A 15947-nucleotide genomic window follows, 5' to 3' on the forward strand; every position below is an offset into this window, starting at 1 on the left:
TGAAAGAGGACGAAAAAGGGTGAAAGAAGACGAAAGAGGGTGAGAAAGACGTACGAGGGTGAAAGAGGTGAGAGAGAGTGAGAGAGGACGAAAGAGGGTGAAAGAGAATAAAAGAGGGTGAGAGGACGAAGGAGAGTGAAAGAGGACGAAAGAGGGTGAAAGAGAATGAAATAGGGTGAAAAAAATGAAAGAGAGTGAGAGAAGACAAAGGAGAGTGAAAGAGGACGAAAGAGGGTGAAAGAGGTCGAAAAAGGGTGAGAGAGGACGAAAGAGGGTGAAAGAGGACGAAAGAGGGTGAAAGACGGGCGAAAGAGGGTGAAGAGGGAATGAAAGAGGGTGAGACAGAATGAAAGAGGGTGAGACAGAATGAAAGAGGGTGAGAGAGGACGAAAGAGAGTGAAAGAGGACGAAATTGGGTGTAAGAGGGCGAAAGAGGACGAAAGAAGGTGAAAGAGGACGAAAGAGGACGAAAGAGGGTGAAAGAGGGCGAAATAGGGTGAAAGAGGACGAAAGAGGGTGAGAGAGGACGAAAGAGGGTGAAAGAGGACGAAAGAGGGTGAGAGGACGAAAGAGGGTAAAAGAGGGCGAAAGAGGGTGAAAGAGGACGAAAGAGAGTGAAAGAGGATGAAAGAGTGAGAGAGAATGAAAGAGGGTGAGAGAGGACGAAAGAGGGTGAAAGAGGCGAAAGATGGTGAAAAAGGACGAAAGAGGACGAAAGAGGACGAAAGAGGGTGAAAGAGGCGAAAGATGGTGAAGAGGACAAAGAGGGTGAAAGAGGGTGAAAGAGGGTGAAAGAGGACAACAGACGGTGAGAGAGAACAAAAAGACTGAAAAAATAGGACGAAAGAGGGTGAGTTAGGGCGAAAGAGGGGTGGGAGTGGCGGTGGGGGTGGGGGCGGGATGTGGGAGGGAAAGGGGTGGGTGGAAGTTGAGGGAGGTGTGAGTGAAAGGTGAGAAGAGATTTATATATATATATATAATCCTGATGACGTCAGCGGACGCGGACAGAGAAGAAGAAGAAGAAGAAGAAGAAGAAGACGACGTTTCTTAATTTTTCATGAAAAACGTCACTTTTTGACCGCTTGTATCTCCAGAACGGCTTGACCGATTTTATTTTTTCTTGGCTCAAATTACTCGTGGCGATGCCGCCTTTCAGGTTATATTACGTGCAATTCAAAATTTTTTATATTTTAGTAGTTCTACACCCCCAAAAAATGGACTTTAATGGTGCAGGATAAGGAGACTTGTAGTGTCTTTTAAGGTCTTTTAGGGTTTGAACATGGCCGGAGACACTACCGCGTCTCCTGATATATATATATATATATATACACGTGCACGAGCGCTACATTGGTGACCCCGACGTGATCCCGCGTAATAAAGGATGCCTGTAGACGGATCGCCTACACAAGGAACAGACGCCCCGGGCGCTGGCACAACACAGAATAAACCCGTTGGCAACCAGACACCCCAAGGACGCAAACTCAACGGCGGAGTTTTAGCGGTATCTTCCCGCCATATCGAACTGCCGCCATTTTTTCAAGCCGATCCACGGCTATGGTTCGCCCAGATAGATCTTGTTTTTGCTAACTACAATATAACGTCTGATACCACAAAGTACAGGTACGTTGCCACACAATTATCCGGCGAAGCGTGTCCGATCTCGTCATAAATCCGCCCGCTCAAAATAAGTACGAAAGCCTCAAGCGGCGCGTTATGTCCGCCTATGACGAAGGAGATGAAGCACGCCTCCGACGTCTACTCCGTGGCCACAAGATGCGTGATGAGAAACCGACGGCTTATCTACATTGTTTACGAGCCCTTGCAGGAGACCAGTGTGAAGACGCCATCATCCGCTCTCTGCTCTTTGAGCAGTTACCAGAAGTTGCTCGAGTAATACTTGCAATCTCCGACACATCAGATCTCCAGCGATTAGCAGAGATGGCTGATAAGGCACTAGACGCAATGAGACCAATGGTGGCAGCAACCCAAATCGTGCCTGCAAAGAGTTCAAACACACAGGCTACCACAGGTATGCTGTCTACATTAGAAGAGTCACCTAGCGCACTCACATTACAGGTCTCAAAAATGCAGAAACAACTAGATCGCAACGAACGATTCCGTCGCTCCCGTAGCAGAGGAAAAGAAAACCAACCTAGAACATTGATACCTGCACCTACGCATACAAATAAGCCTGAGTTCTGTTACTATCATAATAGATTTGGTGCCAACGCAAAGAAGTGCCAGCACCCTTGTACGTGGACTCAAGGAGCTAAGCCGCAGGAAAACTAATAAAATCTCTGTACATAGGGGCGACTACGGAGATCAATGAGACGTCAAACTGCCTCACAGTCATGGATGAATACTCAAGGATGAAGTTCCTAGTGGACACCGGTGCAGACGTTTCAGTTCTACCAAAACTCATGAAAGGCAAACAACCTACCCGTGCTAGATTTACAATTTACGCAGCCAACGGCACTATTATTCCCACTTACGGAGAGCTCAAAATGAAACTCAACCTTGCACTACGCAGAGATTTCGTTTGGCGATTCATTGTAGCTGACGTCCAACAACCGATATTGAGTGCCGACTTTATAAAGCATTTTAAACTGCTTGTCGATCTCCACAACCGCCGACTAATCGATACAAAAACAAAATTGCACGTGCTAGGTGCAATCACAACATGCAACACTCCAAGTTTAACAAAAATCAGCTACGATAACTGTTACAGAAAAATTCTACTGGAATTCGACGAAGTGACACGTCCAATCAAAAGCCAGGAACCCACGCACGGCGTGCAACATTATATAATCACCAACGGACACCCTGTAGCAGAGCGAGCTAGGCGCCTTTCACCAACCCGTTATAAGGCAGCCCGAATCGAATTCCAAAACCTCATCCAGCAGGGTATTTGCGAGCCATCCTCTAGCCCATGGGCCTCTCCGCTGCATATGGTGAAGAAATCCAATGGAACATGGAGACCATGTGGCGGTTATCGTCGATTAAACAAAGTCACGATACCTGACAAATATACTGTCACTCATTTACATGATTTTACGCACCGTTTACATGGATGCAAGATCTTTACTACGCTTGACCTCAACAAAGCATTACACCAAATTCCAGTGGCCCCAGAGGACAGACCCAAGACCGCCGTAATCACTCCTTTTGGTTTGTTCCAGTTCAACAAGATGACCTTCGGTCTCTGCAACGTTGCGCAGACGTTTTAGCGCCTGATGGATACGGTCCTCCGAGGGGTGGAATATGCGTTCTGCTATATTGACGACATTTTGATCGCATCTACAATCCCAGAGCAACACGCAACACACGTGCGTGCAAGCCTGTCATGGCTACAGCAACACGGCCTATCCATCAATGTGAAAAAGTGTACCTTCGGAGCCGGTAAGGTCCGTTACCTGGGATATACCATTAGTCAGGAGGGTATCGCCCCCCTCCAAGAGCGCATAACTGCAATTAGGGACTATCCCATACCGAATACCGTTAAGGAACTACGCAGATTCCTTGGTTTTATCAATTTTTACCGACGCCTACTTAAAGGAGCAGCATTAATTCAAGCACCCCTACACAAACTCACAACCGGAGCAACCAAGCGAGACAACCGAACAATAGTTTGGACACCGGAGACGCGGAAAGCATTCGAACAAAGCAAAAGACAACTAGAAGAAGCTACTCTCCTGGCACAAAAGAAAGAGCACCTCTGGTGTTGCAAACAGATGCCTCAGACACAGCCTTCGGATCCGCACTGCAACAACTCCAAGAGGACGTGTACGTACTCTTAAGTTTTTTCTCACAAAAACTAACCGAGACACAAAGAAAGTATAGCACCTACGACCGTGAGCTTCTAGCGGTCTATAAAGCCCTAAAATATTTCCGGCATTTCGTAGAAGGTCGTGAATGTACAGTAGCAACGGACCACAAGCCGTTAATATATGCCTTCGACCAGAAGTCAGACCGAGCATCTCCTAGACAGCTGCGCCAACTGGATTATATCTCACAATTCACTACTCACCTGGTTCACCTTCCTGGAACGCAAAACACAGTCGCAGACGCACTATCTCGAATCCAAGAGATACACATGCCTACAATTATCTCCATTGAGGACATCGCACTCGAGCAACTAAAGGATGAAGAGCTGCAAGAACTAGTAAAATCATTAACGACGAATTTGCAACTCCGTAAATTACGCCTCGACGACTCAGAACACACAATATTCTGTGACGTTTTCACCGAAGAAATTTGCCCATACATACCTCGCATCCTACGCCGCAGAATATTTGACACAATCCACCGCCTATCGCATCCAGGAGTCCGAGCTACCCGAGATCTAATCGCACGCCGATTTGTTTGGCCAGGTCTAAATAAGGACGCCGCAGAGTGGGTCAAGACCTGTTTAGCATGCCAACGTGCAAAGATCCAAAGACATCACAAAAACCTGCTAGAACACATTCGAGTCCCGGACAGCAGATTCCACCAGGTTTATCTCGACATCGTCGGTCCTCTGCCGCCGTCCCGCGGGTACCAGTACTGCCTAACTGCAATAGATAGATTTACCAGATGGCCGGAAGCCATTCCGATCAAGGACATCAGCGCAGATACAATCGCGGACGCATTCCATACAACGTGGATCTCTCGTTTCGGTGCTCCAGCAACCGTAACTACGGACCGCGGTTCTCAGTTTGAATCTAGATTATTTCAGGCCCTCATTCAGCTTATAGGCGCACACAGGACCAAGACTACAGCCTACCATCCGTCCTCGAATGGGATGGTAGAACGGTTTCACCGCTCTCTTAAATCCGCCATCCGCTGCCATGCATCCACCGAGTGGGTAGACATCTTCCCCACGGTCCTGTTGGGACTACGAGCCAGCGTCAAAGAGGACTTGAAGACCAGTGCAGCGGAATTGATTTATGGAACTCCAATCCGTCTACCCGGAGAATTCTTTATAGACGAAGACCCACCAGAAGACCCTCAGATATTCATCGAAAAGTTACACAAATTCATGCGTAAAATACGACCAACACCGCCAGCTCACCACATCAGGCCCAGGGTATTCAGTTATAAGGACCTCTTTAGCTGTTCCCATGTATTCGTTCGAGTGGACGCCGTCAAAAAGCCTCTCGACTGCCCCTACAAAGGCCCGTACGAGATTATCGAAAGGATATCCGATCGAGTTTTTAAGCTCAAAATCAAAGGAGAGGAGGTAACCATTTCCACGAAAAGACTGAAGCCGGCCTACCAAGAAATAATACCCCCGGGAGACGCAATATGCACCGGGAACATACCCGCCACAGCACAGCAACCTACGAAGGCCTATCCTCTAGCCAAAAAGGTCACATTCGCAACTTAGGCAAAGTTGCTAAGGAGGGAGTAATATGGCATCTCTCTAGTAACTTTATACCGCGCACATGCGCACTAGCCAAAGATGGTTCCTATCTAGATATTAAGTAATCTAAGTTCTTCCTCACATGCGCACTAGCCAAAGATGATTCCTGTCTAGATATTAAGTAAGCTAAGTTCTTCCTCACCGAACACACTCTCTTTTGTCTGCCTTTAATACTGTGATACTGTCTGTTACCAAAGAAAAAATAAAGTATTTTTTATACATATAAAAAATATACTCATCACATATTTATCGATCCGGGACGCCTCAGCAGTGGTTTCCAAATAGTTATTATATATCTACCTGCATCCAAGACGCATGAGTAGGAATCTCTTTCCCGCTAAATATATATATATATACACGTGCACGAGCGCTACAAAAGCAGACAGCGACGACAGCGGGCAGGAACAAGAACAAGGGAGATGAAAGGACGAAGGAAAAATATGTCACAGGAGAAGATATATGGACAAAAAGTTTAGAGAAAATAATAAGGGAGATAGAAGAAATGAGAAAAGAAATAAGAGAAGAGATGGAAAGAATGAAAGAACAAATATTGGAGGAGAGAAGAGAAAGGGAGGGAGAAAGAAAGAAAGAAAGTGAAGAGTGCAGAAAAAAGAAGAAATCAATGGAGAGGAGAATAGCAGCGATGGAATGTATTAATAAAAAAAAGGAGAGAGAGGATAGAAGAAATAATATTGTTATAAAAGGTGTAAAATGGGAAATAGTGAATTTAAAGCAGGAAGTGATAGAATTTTTAGAGGTCAACTTAAAAGTAAAGACAATGGTAAGTAAGACAAGAAAAATAAGGCAGAACGAGGAGAAAAGTTTAGTGATAGCGGAGATAGAAAACTGGGAGCAAAAAAGAGAGGTTATGTACAAGAAGAAAGAGTTGAAGAAGGGTATTATAATAGAGGATGACTTAACAAGAAGAGAGAGGGAGATTTAACAAAAATTGAAGGAAATGGCACGAGAAGAAAGAGAGAAAGGAGACAGCAAAGCAAAAATTGGATACAAGAAGATCAATTTGAAGAGAAAAATGGTACAGATAAAATGAGAAAAAAGAAAAACTCAAAGAGAAAAGGAGAGTGAGAAGGGAATGAGAAAGAGAGAAACAGGACGAAGAGGAGGAGGATGGAGAGAGGGGTTTAAAAATTTGTTTCTGGAATATCGCAGGATTATCAAATAAATGTGAAGAAACATGGGAATATTTAGAAGATTTTGACATTATAGGATTAACAGAAACGTGGATGGAGGAAGAAAAATGGAAGAAGATCTGCAAGAAAGTGTCGAATAATTATGCATGGAACTGTGTACCGCCAATAAAGGAAAATATAAAGGGAAGAGCTAAAGGTGGAATTATAACAGCAATAAGGAAGGATTTGGAAGGAATCAAGGTAAAGGAAATAAACAAAGGAGCAATAGAGATTAGTTTTATATATAATAAAAATAGATGGAGAATTGTAACTTTATATAGTCAAGATAATGAGGAAACATTGGACAATATAATGAAAGAAATAGAAGAGAAAAAGGAAAGATATCTGTTGTCAGGAGGAGATTTTAATGCAAGAACAGAGACGGAAGGAGGGCCGGTAGGAATAGGAATAGAAACAGAAAGAAAGAAAGAAGAGACAAGAAGATCAAAGGACAAAGTGGTAAATAGAGAAGGAAGAGTAATGTTAAATAAAATAAGGGAAAGAGGTTGGATGATTCTGAATGGAAGTTTTGAAAAGGAAGGAGGATGGACATATATCGGAGAGATGGGAACATCAGTGATAAATTATGTGGTATCGAATGAAAAGGCAATTGAAGAGGTAAAGAAGGTGGAGGAAGGAATTAGAACAGAGTCGGATCATGTACCGGTAGAAGTTGAATTGGAAGGTAGAGAAAAGAGAAAGAGAAGAAAAAGTAATGTGGTTCAGATAGAAAGAAGCATATGGTTAGAAGAAGGAGTAGAGTACTATCATGGAAAATGTAAAGGATGGGTATACACAAAGGAGAAAAATGGAGAGATATGGAAATAGAAAAGAAAGTAAAAGATTCGATTATGAAAGTGGAGAAAAGAATAATACCTATGAAAATTAGAAAAGAAGGAATGGCACAGCAAAGTATGGAAAATAAAAAAGAGGGAACTGAGAAAAGAATTGAGAAAACTAGAAAAAAATAAGATTGGCAGAGGAGAATACGCAGAAAAAAGGAAGGAATAGAGGAAAAGAGGAAAAGAGAAGGCATGAAAAGGAAGAAGAACAGAAGATAAAATCAATAAGAACAGAGAAAGAAGCGTGGAAATATATAAATAAATTTAGGAAGAAAAGAGAAGGAATAGACGAAAATATAGATATGAAAAAATGGAATGCACATTTTATGGAGCTGCTGGAAGGAACGAAAGAAAAGATAATTCTGGGGGAGAGAAAAGAGGAAGAAACGATACAGAGGAGTGACGAAGAAGATGAAGAAATATCGAGGGATGAACTCGTAATGTAATTAAGGAAATTGAAAAAAGGAAAAGCACCAGGAGAGAATGGGATAGAGAACGAAGCGTGGAGATTGATGTCTGAAGAGGTAGGAGAGGTGTTTCTGAGACTAATAAATAGGATATGGAAAGAGGGAGGAATTTCAGAGGAATGGAACAGAGGACTAATCAGCCCAATATATAAGAAAGGAGAGAAAGGAGAGGTGAAAAACTACAGGGGAGTAACACTGATGGACACGGCATACAAGATATACGCGAACATATTAAATGAAAAATTAAAGAAGGAAATAGAAAAGAAGCTAGAGAAAGGAAAGTTTGGATTTAGAAAAGGAAGAGGAACGACAGATGCAATATACGTATTGAACTATATATAGTGAATAGAGAATTATCTAAAGATATTTGCATTTTTCGCGGACCTCAAAGCAGCGTTTGACAAAATAGATAAGATAAAGTTAGGAGAGATGCTGAAAAAGGCAGGAATAGAAGAAAGATTGAGAAAGAGGATTATGGAAACTTACAAAGAAACGAAGAATACGGTGAAAGTAGGAGAAAGAAAATCGGAGGAGTTCTGGACAAGCACAGGAGTTAGATAAGGGTGCCCTATGAGCCCTACTTTCTTTAATATATATATTATGGATCTGGAGGCAGAAATGAGGAAGGAACAGACTGGAGGGATAGTAGTGGGCAAAGAAAAGTTTTGGACGATTACGTACGCGGATGATATTGTTCTGGTGGCACAAAGTGAGCAGGAATTGAAAGAAATAATAAAATAATTTAAAAAATATATAGAAAAGAAGGACTTGATCTTGAGCCCAGAAAAATCGAAGGTGTTGGTATTTGAGAGAGGAAGGGGACGAGTAAGAAAAAGAGATTGGAGATGGGGAGAAAAAGCCATAGAAGAAGTAAAGGAAATGAGGTATTTAGGATACATTATGCAAAAGAACGGAGGAGCAGAGAAACATATAATGGAAAGAATAAGAAGAGCAACAATAGCGATGAAAATGACATGGAGCATTGGAGAAAAATTATTCAGAGATGATTACACAAGAAGAATAAAGATGTTTAACGCATTGGTAGGAAGCATAGCATTATACGGAGCGGAAATATGGGGTTAGAACAAGGAAGAAAGAATGGATGGGATAAAGAGAAAATATGTAAAGTGGATTCTAGGACTAGATAGAAGGACACCGAATTATATCATGAAGGAAGAAACAAAGATGAGGGAATTAAGGATGGAAGCTTTAATGAGAGCCATTAAGTATGAAGAAACAGCGAGGAATGCGAAAAAGAAGCTTGTAGTAGAATGCATAAAAGAACTAGAAAAAGAGGTAAGAAGTAGGGAGGAAAGCAAATGGGAAAAAAGGAGAAAAAAAGTGTTGGAGGAGACCGAAATAAGAAAGGAAGAATTGAAGGAAAAGAGAAAAAAGGAAGAAACGAAGAAGATAGTACAGAAAATGATGGAAGGAATAGCAAGAAAAAAAGAGCAAATAAGAAGAAAGAGGATAGATGAATCTAAGTATAATGAAATATATAAAAATATAATGACAGAGAAGAAACATCAACATATTTGAGAGGAAAAAGAAACAAGAAAGAAAGGAATATGATAGTGAGATACAGATGCGGGAACGAAACGAAAGAGAGCCAGCACTGGTTGGAGGAGGCAGAAAGGAGATGCAGAATATGCAGAGAAGGAATAGAAAATATGTTACATATTTTGAAAGAATGCGAAGAGACAAAGGACGGAATAACATTAGAAGAATTTTTGAAAAAAGATAGAAAAGGAAGGGATGTAATGAAGAGGATAAACAGAATAAGAGAAGAAAAGAGACTGGAGGAGAAGGGAAAGGAAACGGAAGGAAAAGCTAAAGCCAAAGAATAAGAAGTTTATAGCTAATTCCAGAGTTTAATTAACTTTAGAGTTTTAGAGATTATTCCAGAGTTTATTCCAGATTTGATTTGATTTGATTGAATATTATATTACATTAGTAGAGATTAGATTTTGAAATTTTTTTTTTTTTTTGAGTTTGTGATTTTTGATTTTTGATTTAGAATAGTTGTGTGAACGAATTATTTATTTATTTTAATTTAATGCAACCGAAAGTCGTAAGAATCCGAAAACGAGAAACAGTGATACGGATTCCGAGCGTAGCAGCGACGAGGACGAGCAAAGCAGCGACAAGGATGAGCGAAACAGCGATGAAGACGGAGAGCGCGGAGATAAGGTTAAGAAGACTCGCGCGCTCGAATATCAGGTGACGCACGTGCGTTCGACGCTTCGCGAGAAGGCAAGCTTGAACTTGATAACCCTACCGATACAAGAAGTAAAAACCGGCAAAATTAATATGCTTTACGATACCGGTGCTACTGTCTCCCTAATAAAGGTCAAACATTTAAAAGGCGAAACCGAAATCCATAAAAACAAAATTACTTTGATCGGAATAACCGGGCACAAAGCGCGAACAATAGGAAAATTTTTCGCGACCATCAATCTGGACGACCGAAAAATTAAACACGCAATCTACGTCGTGAAAGACGATTTCCCGATGGAATATGATGGAATAATAGGAATAGATTTCCTGAAAAAAGTTTCGTGCGATTATAGGAAACAGAAGCTGCAAATAGGAAACGCGGTAATAAAATTGCGCCCGTATAAAAAGATCCTATTAAAACCGCGTAGTAAAACTATTGTACAAGCTACAACAAATTGTAACAAAATAGGCGTGATAAAAGCCGAACAAACCGCGCCAGGAATTTTTATCGGACGATGCCTAGTCAAACCAAAAAATTTACGATGATTACGATTATACGACTGATACTACCGTAGAGATTGACACGCCACTTGTAACTGTAGAAGACATATGTAAAGATAACGCACACGAGATATATACTATACGAGTAGGTGACGCGTATAACTCGACATCGCGTAAACAAAGAAAAAAAAATCGAATCAAAAACTATTATGATAAAAACGCGAAAGAAATAAAATTTAAAGTCGGAAATAAGGTACTTGTATACGATGAAACGCTACGACAAGGCACTCTCACTCTTAGCCTGCAACGCTGCAGTACTCAAGAAAGAAAGTGAGAAGGGTCAACCGTATGAGATAACAGAATTCAAACATAGTCCAGGAATATATTTCGAGCAAATTGACAATTACATGAAACAGACAGAAACTATAGACAACGACTTACAAAACAACGAATAAAAATTTTTTTTTTTTGCACAAAAGCAATTTGTCTACTCAATGACATTTATCGGAATAACAACGACAGTACCCGCAATAGCCATTATAGCATAGATAATAGTAAAAAGAAAAAAAAATAATAAAAATAAAAACGAAAAATAGCCAAGAGTAATAATAAACGATGACTTCGAAATACCGCGATCAATACTAAAAAGAAGTCAAAGTACTAGATTTTAAGAAACGATTATAAAACCTACTATGTATCGGAGAAACTATAATTATACATAGAATAAGATATCAACATAATCAAATATTGTTAAAACCAATGGTATAACGAAAAACTTCGTACCTCCGTTTTTCTTTTTTAACGGGGGAGGAATGTTACAGCCCGAAAGGCTATAATTACAAGTTAACGGATATAAAATCCGCGTGGAGACCGCTGATGCAGCAGCGGGCCGGAAACCGCGAAGACGCAAGCTAAGAGCTTCATCTTTCGAACAGCTCTTAGCTCAAAATCTAGCCGCGTATGCAAAAGCTATGCACCAATCGGGTGCCTGTCGCCAGGCACCCCATCCAAATGAAATAACGAAAAACCGAGTTCACGTAAGAACTCGGGAGTGAACAGAGAGCGAGTTGAATTAGACCAACCTACCGAGACACATCGAGGATAACTCCCGACTCGTAACCAGACGAGTCGTTAATTAGCTAAAGTCAGAATAAATCTAGAGTCGCGTCAAACGAACGAAAAAGAGAAACGAAGTTACCAGAGGTTTTTTTAAATAACCATACGCCGAGTCTTGTTAAGATTATATATACCAATATACATATATATATATATATATATATATATATATATATATTGAATAAAGAAGTAATTCTACATTAAACAAGACTAAAATCTACGGAGAAACCCCGACGATTCAGAAGTCTACTTCCTAATCCGGCAACATCCCTTCTGTGTCTCACACAAGGCACAACACTGCAAATTCTTGAGACTCGTGCCTCGCAAAATCAAATCCGCAGGATTGTCTTCGCTCCTAACGTGACGCCAATGTTTTGACGGAAGGTTCGTCTGTATTTTTGCCGTTCGATTTGATACAAATGTTTTTTGACGTAACGGATCGCCGGATATCCACGCCAACACAATCGCGGAATCGCTCCACGCCGTTATTTCGTCAAACTCGATTTTTAGCGCTTCGACAACATTTCTTACTAATCTAATTAAAGTCAGTGCGCCGCATAATTTTAGCCTCGGTAACGTAATTATTTTACTCTTACAAGTAAACCTACGGAAGTGTCACTCTCCGATTTTTCTGAAATTTGAATATGTTATGATACATGAAAAACTAAGGGACACGTATTTTTTTTTAGCTGCGGAAAAACATATTTAGGGGGTGAAACGACCCCCCCAAAATAGGGGGTAAAATGGAAAAATTGCAATATCTTTCTTAATGATTTTTGGTATGAAAGTATCTTTTGATAGAAGACGAAAATCGACCTAGGTATGTTGGAGGGGGAGTGAAAATTAGGGGGCTAACTACCCCTAAAGTGACCAATTTTTTGCTGCAAAAAATCAGTTTTGATCTAATTGAAGTGAAATCTATTAAAACTTCAAAAGGAAAGCTAATTAAGGAACATGTATTTTTTTTTTTTTTATATATAAATATTTGGGGGGTTAATAACCTCTATATTGCCGCACTCGTTTGACATTGCGCATGAAACACCTTGTGAAACTATATTTTTGAACTGTTCGATCTTTTTAATATATTGGTTTTTGAAGTCGCTGAAACTGAATCTGAAATCAGATTTTCAAAATTCAATATGGCGGATCCAATATGGCGGACGAAAACTCTAAAAATTACTTGAATAGGCAGTAACTCGACATGCGACTTTCAAAATACAATAAAATCAACTTATGACATTTATTGTTAGTTATGTGAAGTGAATTAAACATGTTAAAAATATTAATTGTTTATAACCGCCGGCGTTAGCGTTACCCGAGATGTACCGCGCGGAAGTTGCACGGTCGGATTTACATCTCTTCGAGGTGCTTGATTAGAGTGAGTCCCCTTGCCTCTCACTATTTTCTGTAAGTGTGTCAGAACACGATTCATTGTTAGAACGTTTATGTACAGATAACGAAAGATTGGTTTTTGTTATTTCAATTTTGTTATGTTTTTGTCGTTTTAATTTTATTATTTTGTGTTTTTATTTCATTAATTTTTTTTATTATTACTGTTATTTTATAAATGGCTGATTTGACGATTAAATCATTGTTTGAAAATTTTGCATACATGATATTCGTTAAAAAAATGTATTATGCACAAAGATTTTTTGCACCAAGCACATCTTATTACTGCACACACATTGCAGAACCCGCAAGATGTCTCACAATTTTTAAAACAGAAGTCAACAGGATTATCAAATTCCAACGGTTTTTCTTTTATATACCCACTTTTATACCATGAGCTCCCCAACACTGCCCCCCACCATTCGGCCGCGCGGAAGCTACACAAGCAAACACGGCGTGTTCGTCTGATGTGAATTCTCTCCGCGCTACCGTCTCGTTTTACTTTTAATTGATGAAAAAGGAAATTCTCCGCCGTTTGGTATCACTGTCCGCTATGAATCTAAAAAATATTATACGGTTTTTGCAAGAAGCGTTTGATCAATCGCAGTATGATTTTGAATCTGCTGTAAACGACGATGAGAGGACTTTTAGTTTTCAATTAGAAACTCTAATAAAAGATTCAATGAATGATGCCTTTTTTGTAGAAACACATGAAACCTTAATTTTTGAAGATCAAAATGATATTTAAGGTCCTATTTTAATCACAGATGACGACATTTCTGATTTTGCGGATGAAACATCTTCTGACTTACAGTTAGACTCTTCCAAAGATGATGAAGTTGATGATGAATATAAACAAAAAGTCATTGAATATTGGAAATCAGGAAAAAAAAGAAGAGCGAAATTTGAAAACGTTCAAAGTAAAAGGCGATTAAAATCAAATGTACAGACAAATTTTGGTACACAAAAAAGATAGAAACTATCAAAGAATCGTGTAGCGATTCTCTTCGAGCGATCCTATACAAGAATTTCAATTAAACACCGTAACATACGGACTAGCGTGCGCGCCTTTTTTAGCGATACGGTGCGTTAGACAATTGGCTGGCGATGCAATCAGTGACTTTAGCGAAGCGTCACATGTACTATTAAATGATTTATATGTCGACGATATTTTGACAGGCGTCAAGTGCACGACTGACGCAATCAATTTAATTGCACAATTAAAGAATTTGCTAAATAGCGACGGATTCGAACTTCATAAATTACATTCGAATTGCAAAGAAATCGTAAATAAATTTGCAACGATTGATTCGGACGAAGAATCGTCGTCGGTCACGATCACTGTAGATACCATAAAAACATTGGGATTAAATTGAAATCCTGAACGCGATATCTTTCACTTTTCCAGTCAACTGATAAACAATTCTATTAAAACAAAACGCGAAGTACTATCGGCAATCTCAAAACTGTTCGATCCGTTAGGTTTAATTAGTCCTATTTCAATTTGTGCTAAGTTGATCATGCAAGGGACATGGTCCTCGAACTTAAATTGGGATGATCAGTTGACGCACGAGATTCAACAAGCGTGGGATGCGTATGCGGACGATCTAAAGGAAATACATGCAATCGAAATCCCGCGTAGAGTCATCTTGTGCTCCCTTATGGACTCCTCAAGTCCCTGCCTCAGCATTTGCCCGAAGTCCCGCGGGAAAACCACGGATCAAAAACCGCGAGAGAGGCAGTCTTCGTAGAATGAACTGAAGACGAAACCCCTTCTTCCTGGAAAGCTCAGTTCGAAAATCGGCTTCTCCGCCATGTCCAGAAAACTCCGTTTCTCCCCAAAGCAAAATCGCAAACACTCCTTTAATCGAAACCTCTCCCTCGAGTGAAATTTCTCTTCTTCGGAGATTCTGTAAAAGAAAAAGAAGATTACGCAATAATTAATTCACCCTACTTTTATCTGTTCAAATTTTCCTCTGAATCTTCCATAGAATAGACATTTTTCGGGCTCTAATCTATTCTAACAATCCTTATCCCTTTCCAGAAAAGGAGTTATCCTATCCGCATGCACAACCTTTTTCCTATGCCTAGGAGTCTTTTGGATACAATATACCACGTCGTTAAATCTTTTAATAACCGAATAAGGATCCTCCCAATTATTCTGCAATTTCTGGGCTTTCCCTTTACTTCTCTTAGGATTATATAGCCAGACTATAAATTTGCAAAGGGGATTTTCCTTTTCCAGAAGGACCTTTCTTTGCTATACATATCTTGCAGGTTCTGCACCACTTCTCTACGTCTTGTTTACAATTTGCCCAAAAGAATCTTTTTCGAATCTTCTCAAGAGTCTTGTTAACTCCGAAATGTCCTCCGAACGGAGAATCATGAGTTTCCTGTAAAATCTCTTTGATCCGATCTTGAGGAACTATCAACTGAAGGAAACTAGTTTGAAGATTTGGGGCTTCCCATTTCTTATAGAGAACTCCATTTTTTAAAACGAGAGAATCCCAATAAGACCAATAAATCTGAGCCGAAACATTCTTGGTAGGAACTTCCGAATGCAATGGTCTTTTTCCTGTTTCTTTCCCTCGTATAATAAATGAAATGTTTGGATCTTTTTGCTGAGCACGACGCCACTCTTCCAGATTTTCTCCCACAAGCATAATGCGAGCGACCATTTTCTCTCTTTCTTCTGCGTTTTTCGTCTCGACTTTAGCGCAGTATTCGCATCCGAAAGCTTCACATGATCGCCTGGATAATCCATCGGCATTCCCGTGAGATTGTCCTTTTCGATGAATAATTTCGAATTCAAATTCTTGAAGTC

At 40.3% G+C, this 15947-nt stretch overlaps 1 protein-coding gene and 1 pseudogene across 1 annotated transcript; both read left to right on the plus strand.

Moving 5' to 3' along the window:
- The first annotated feature begins 1773 nt into the window (after window positions 1-1773).
- LOC146723838 (uncharacterized) lies at window positions 1774-2289 on the plus strand. Its single transcript, XM_085480994.1, has one exon. It carries the CDS (start codon window positions 1774-1776, stop codon window positions 2287-2289), a length of 516 nt encoding a protein of 171 aa, XP_085337120.1.
- Window positions 2290-8518: 6229 nt separating this feature from the next.
- Window positions 8519-9747, plus strand: LOC146723839 (uncharacterized; annotated as a pseudogene).
- The last annotated feature ends 6200 nt before the right edge of the window (window positions 9748-15947 follow it).

The sequence above is a fragment of the Nylanderia fulva genome, unplaced genomic scaffold (assembly GCF_048542155.1).
Source record: "Nylanderia fulva isolate GAGA-0341 unplaced genomic scaffold, ASM4854215v1 Scaffold165, whole genome shotgun sequence".
NCBI classification, from domain to species: Eukaryota; Metazoa; Arthropoda; class Insecta; order Hymenoptera; family Formicidae; genus Nylanderia; species Nylanderia fulva.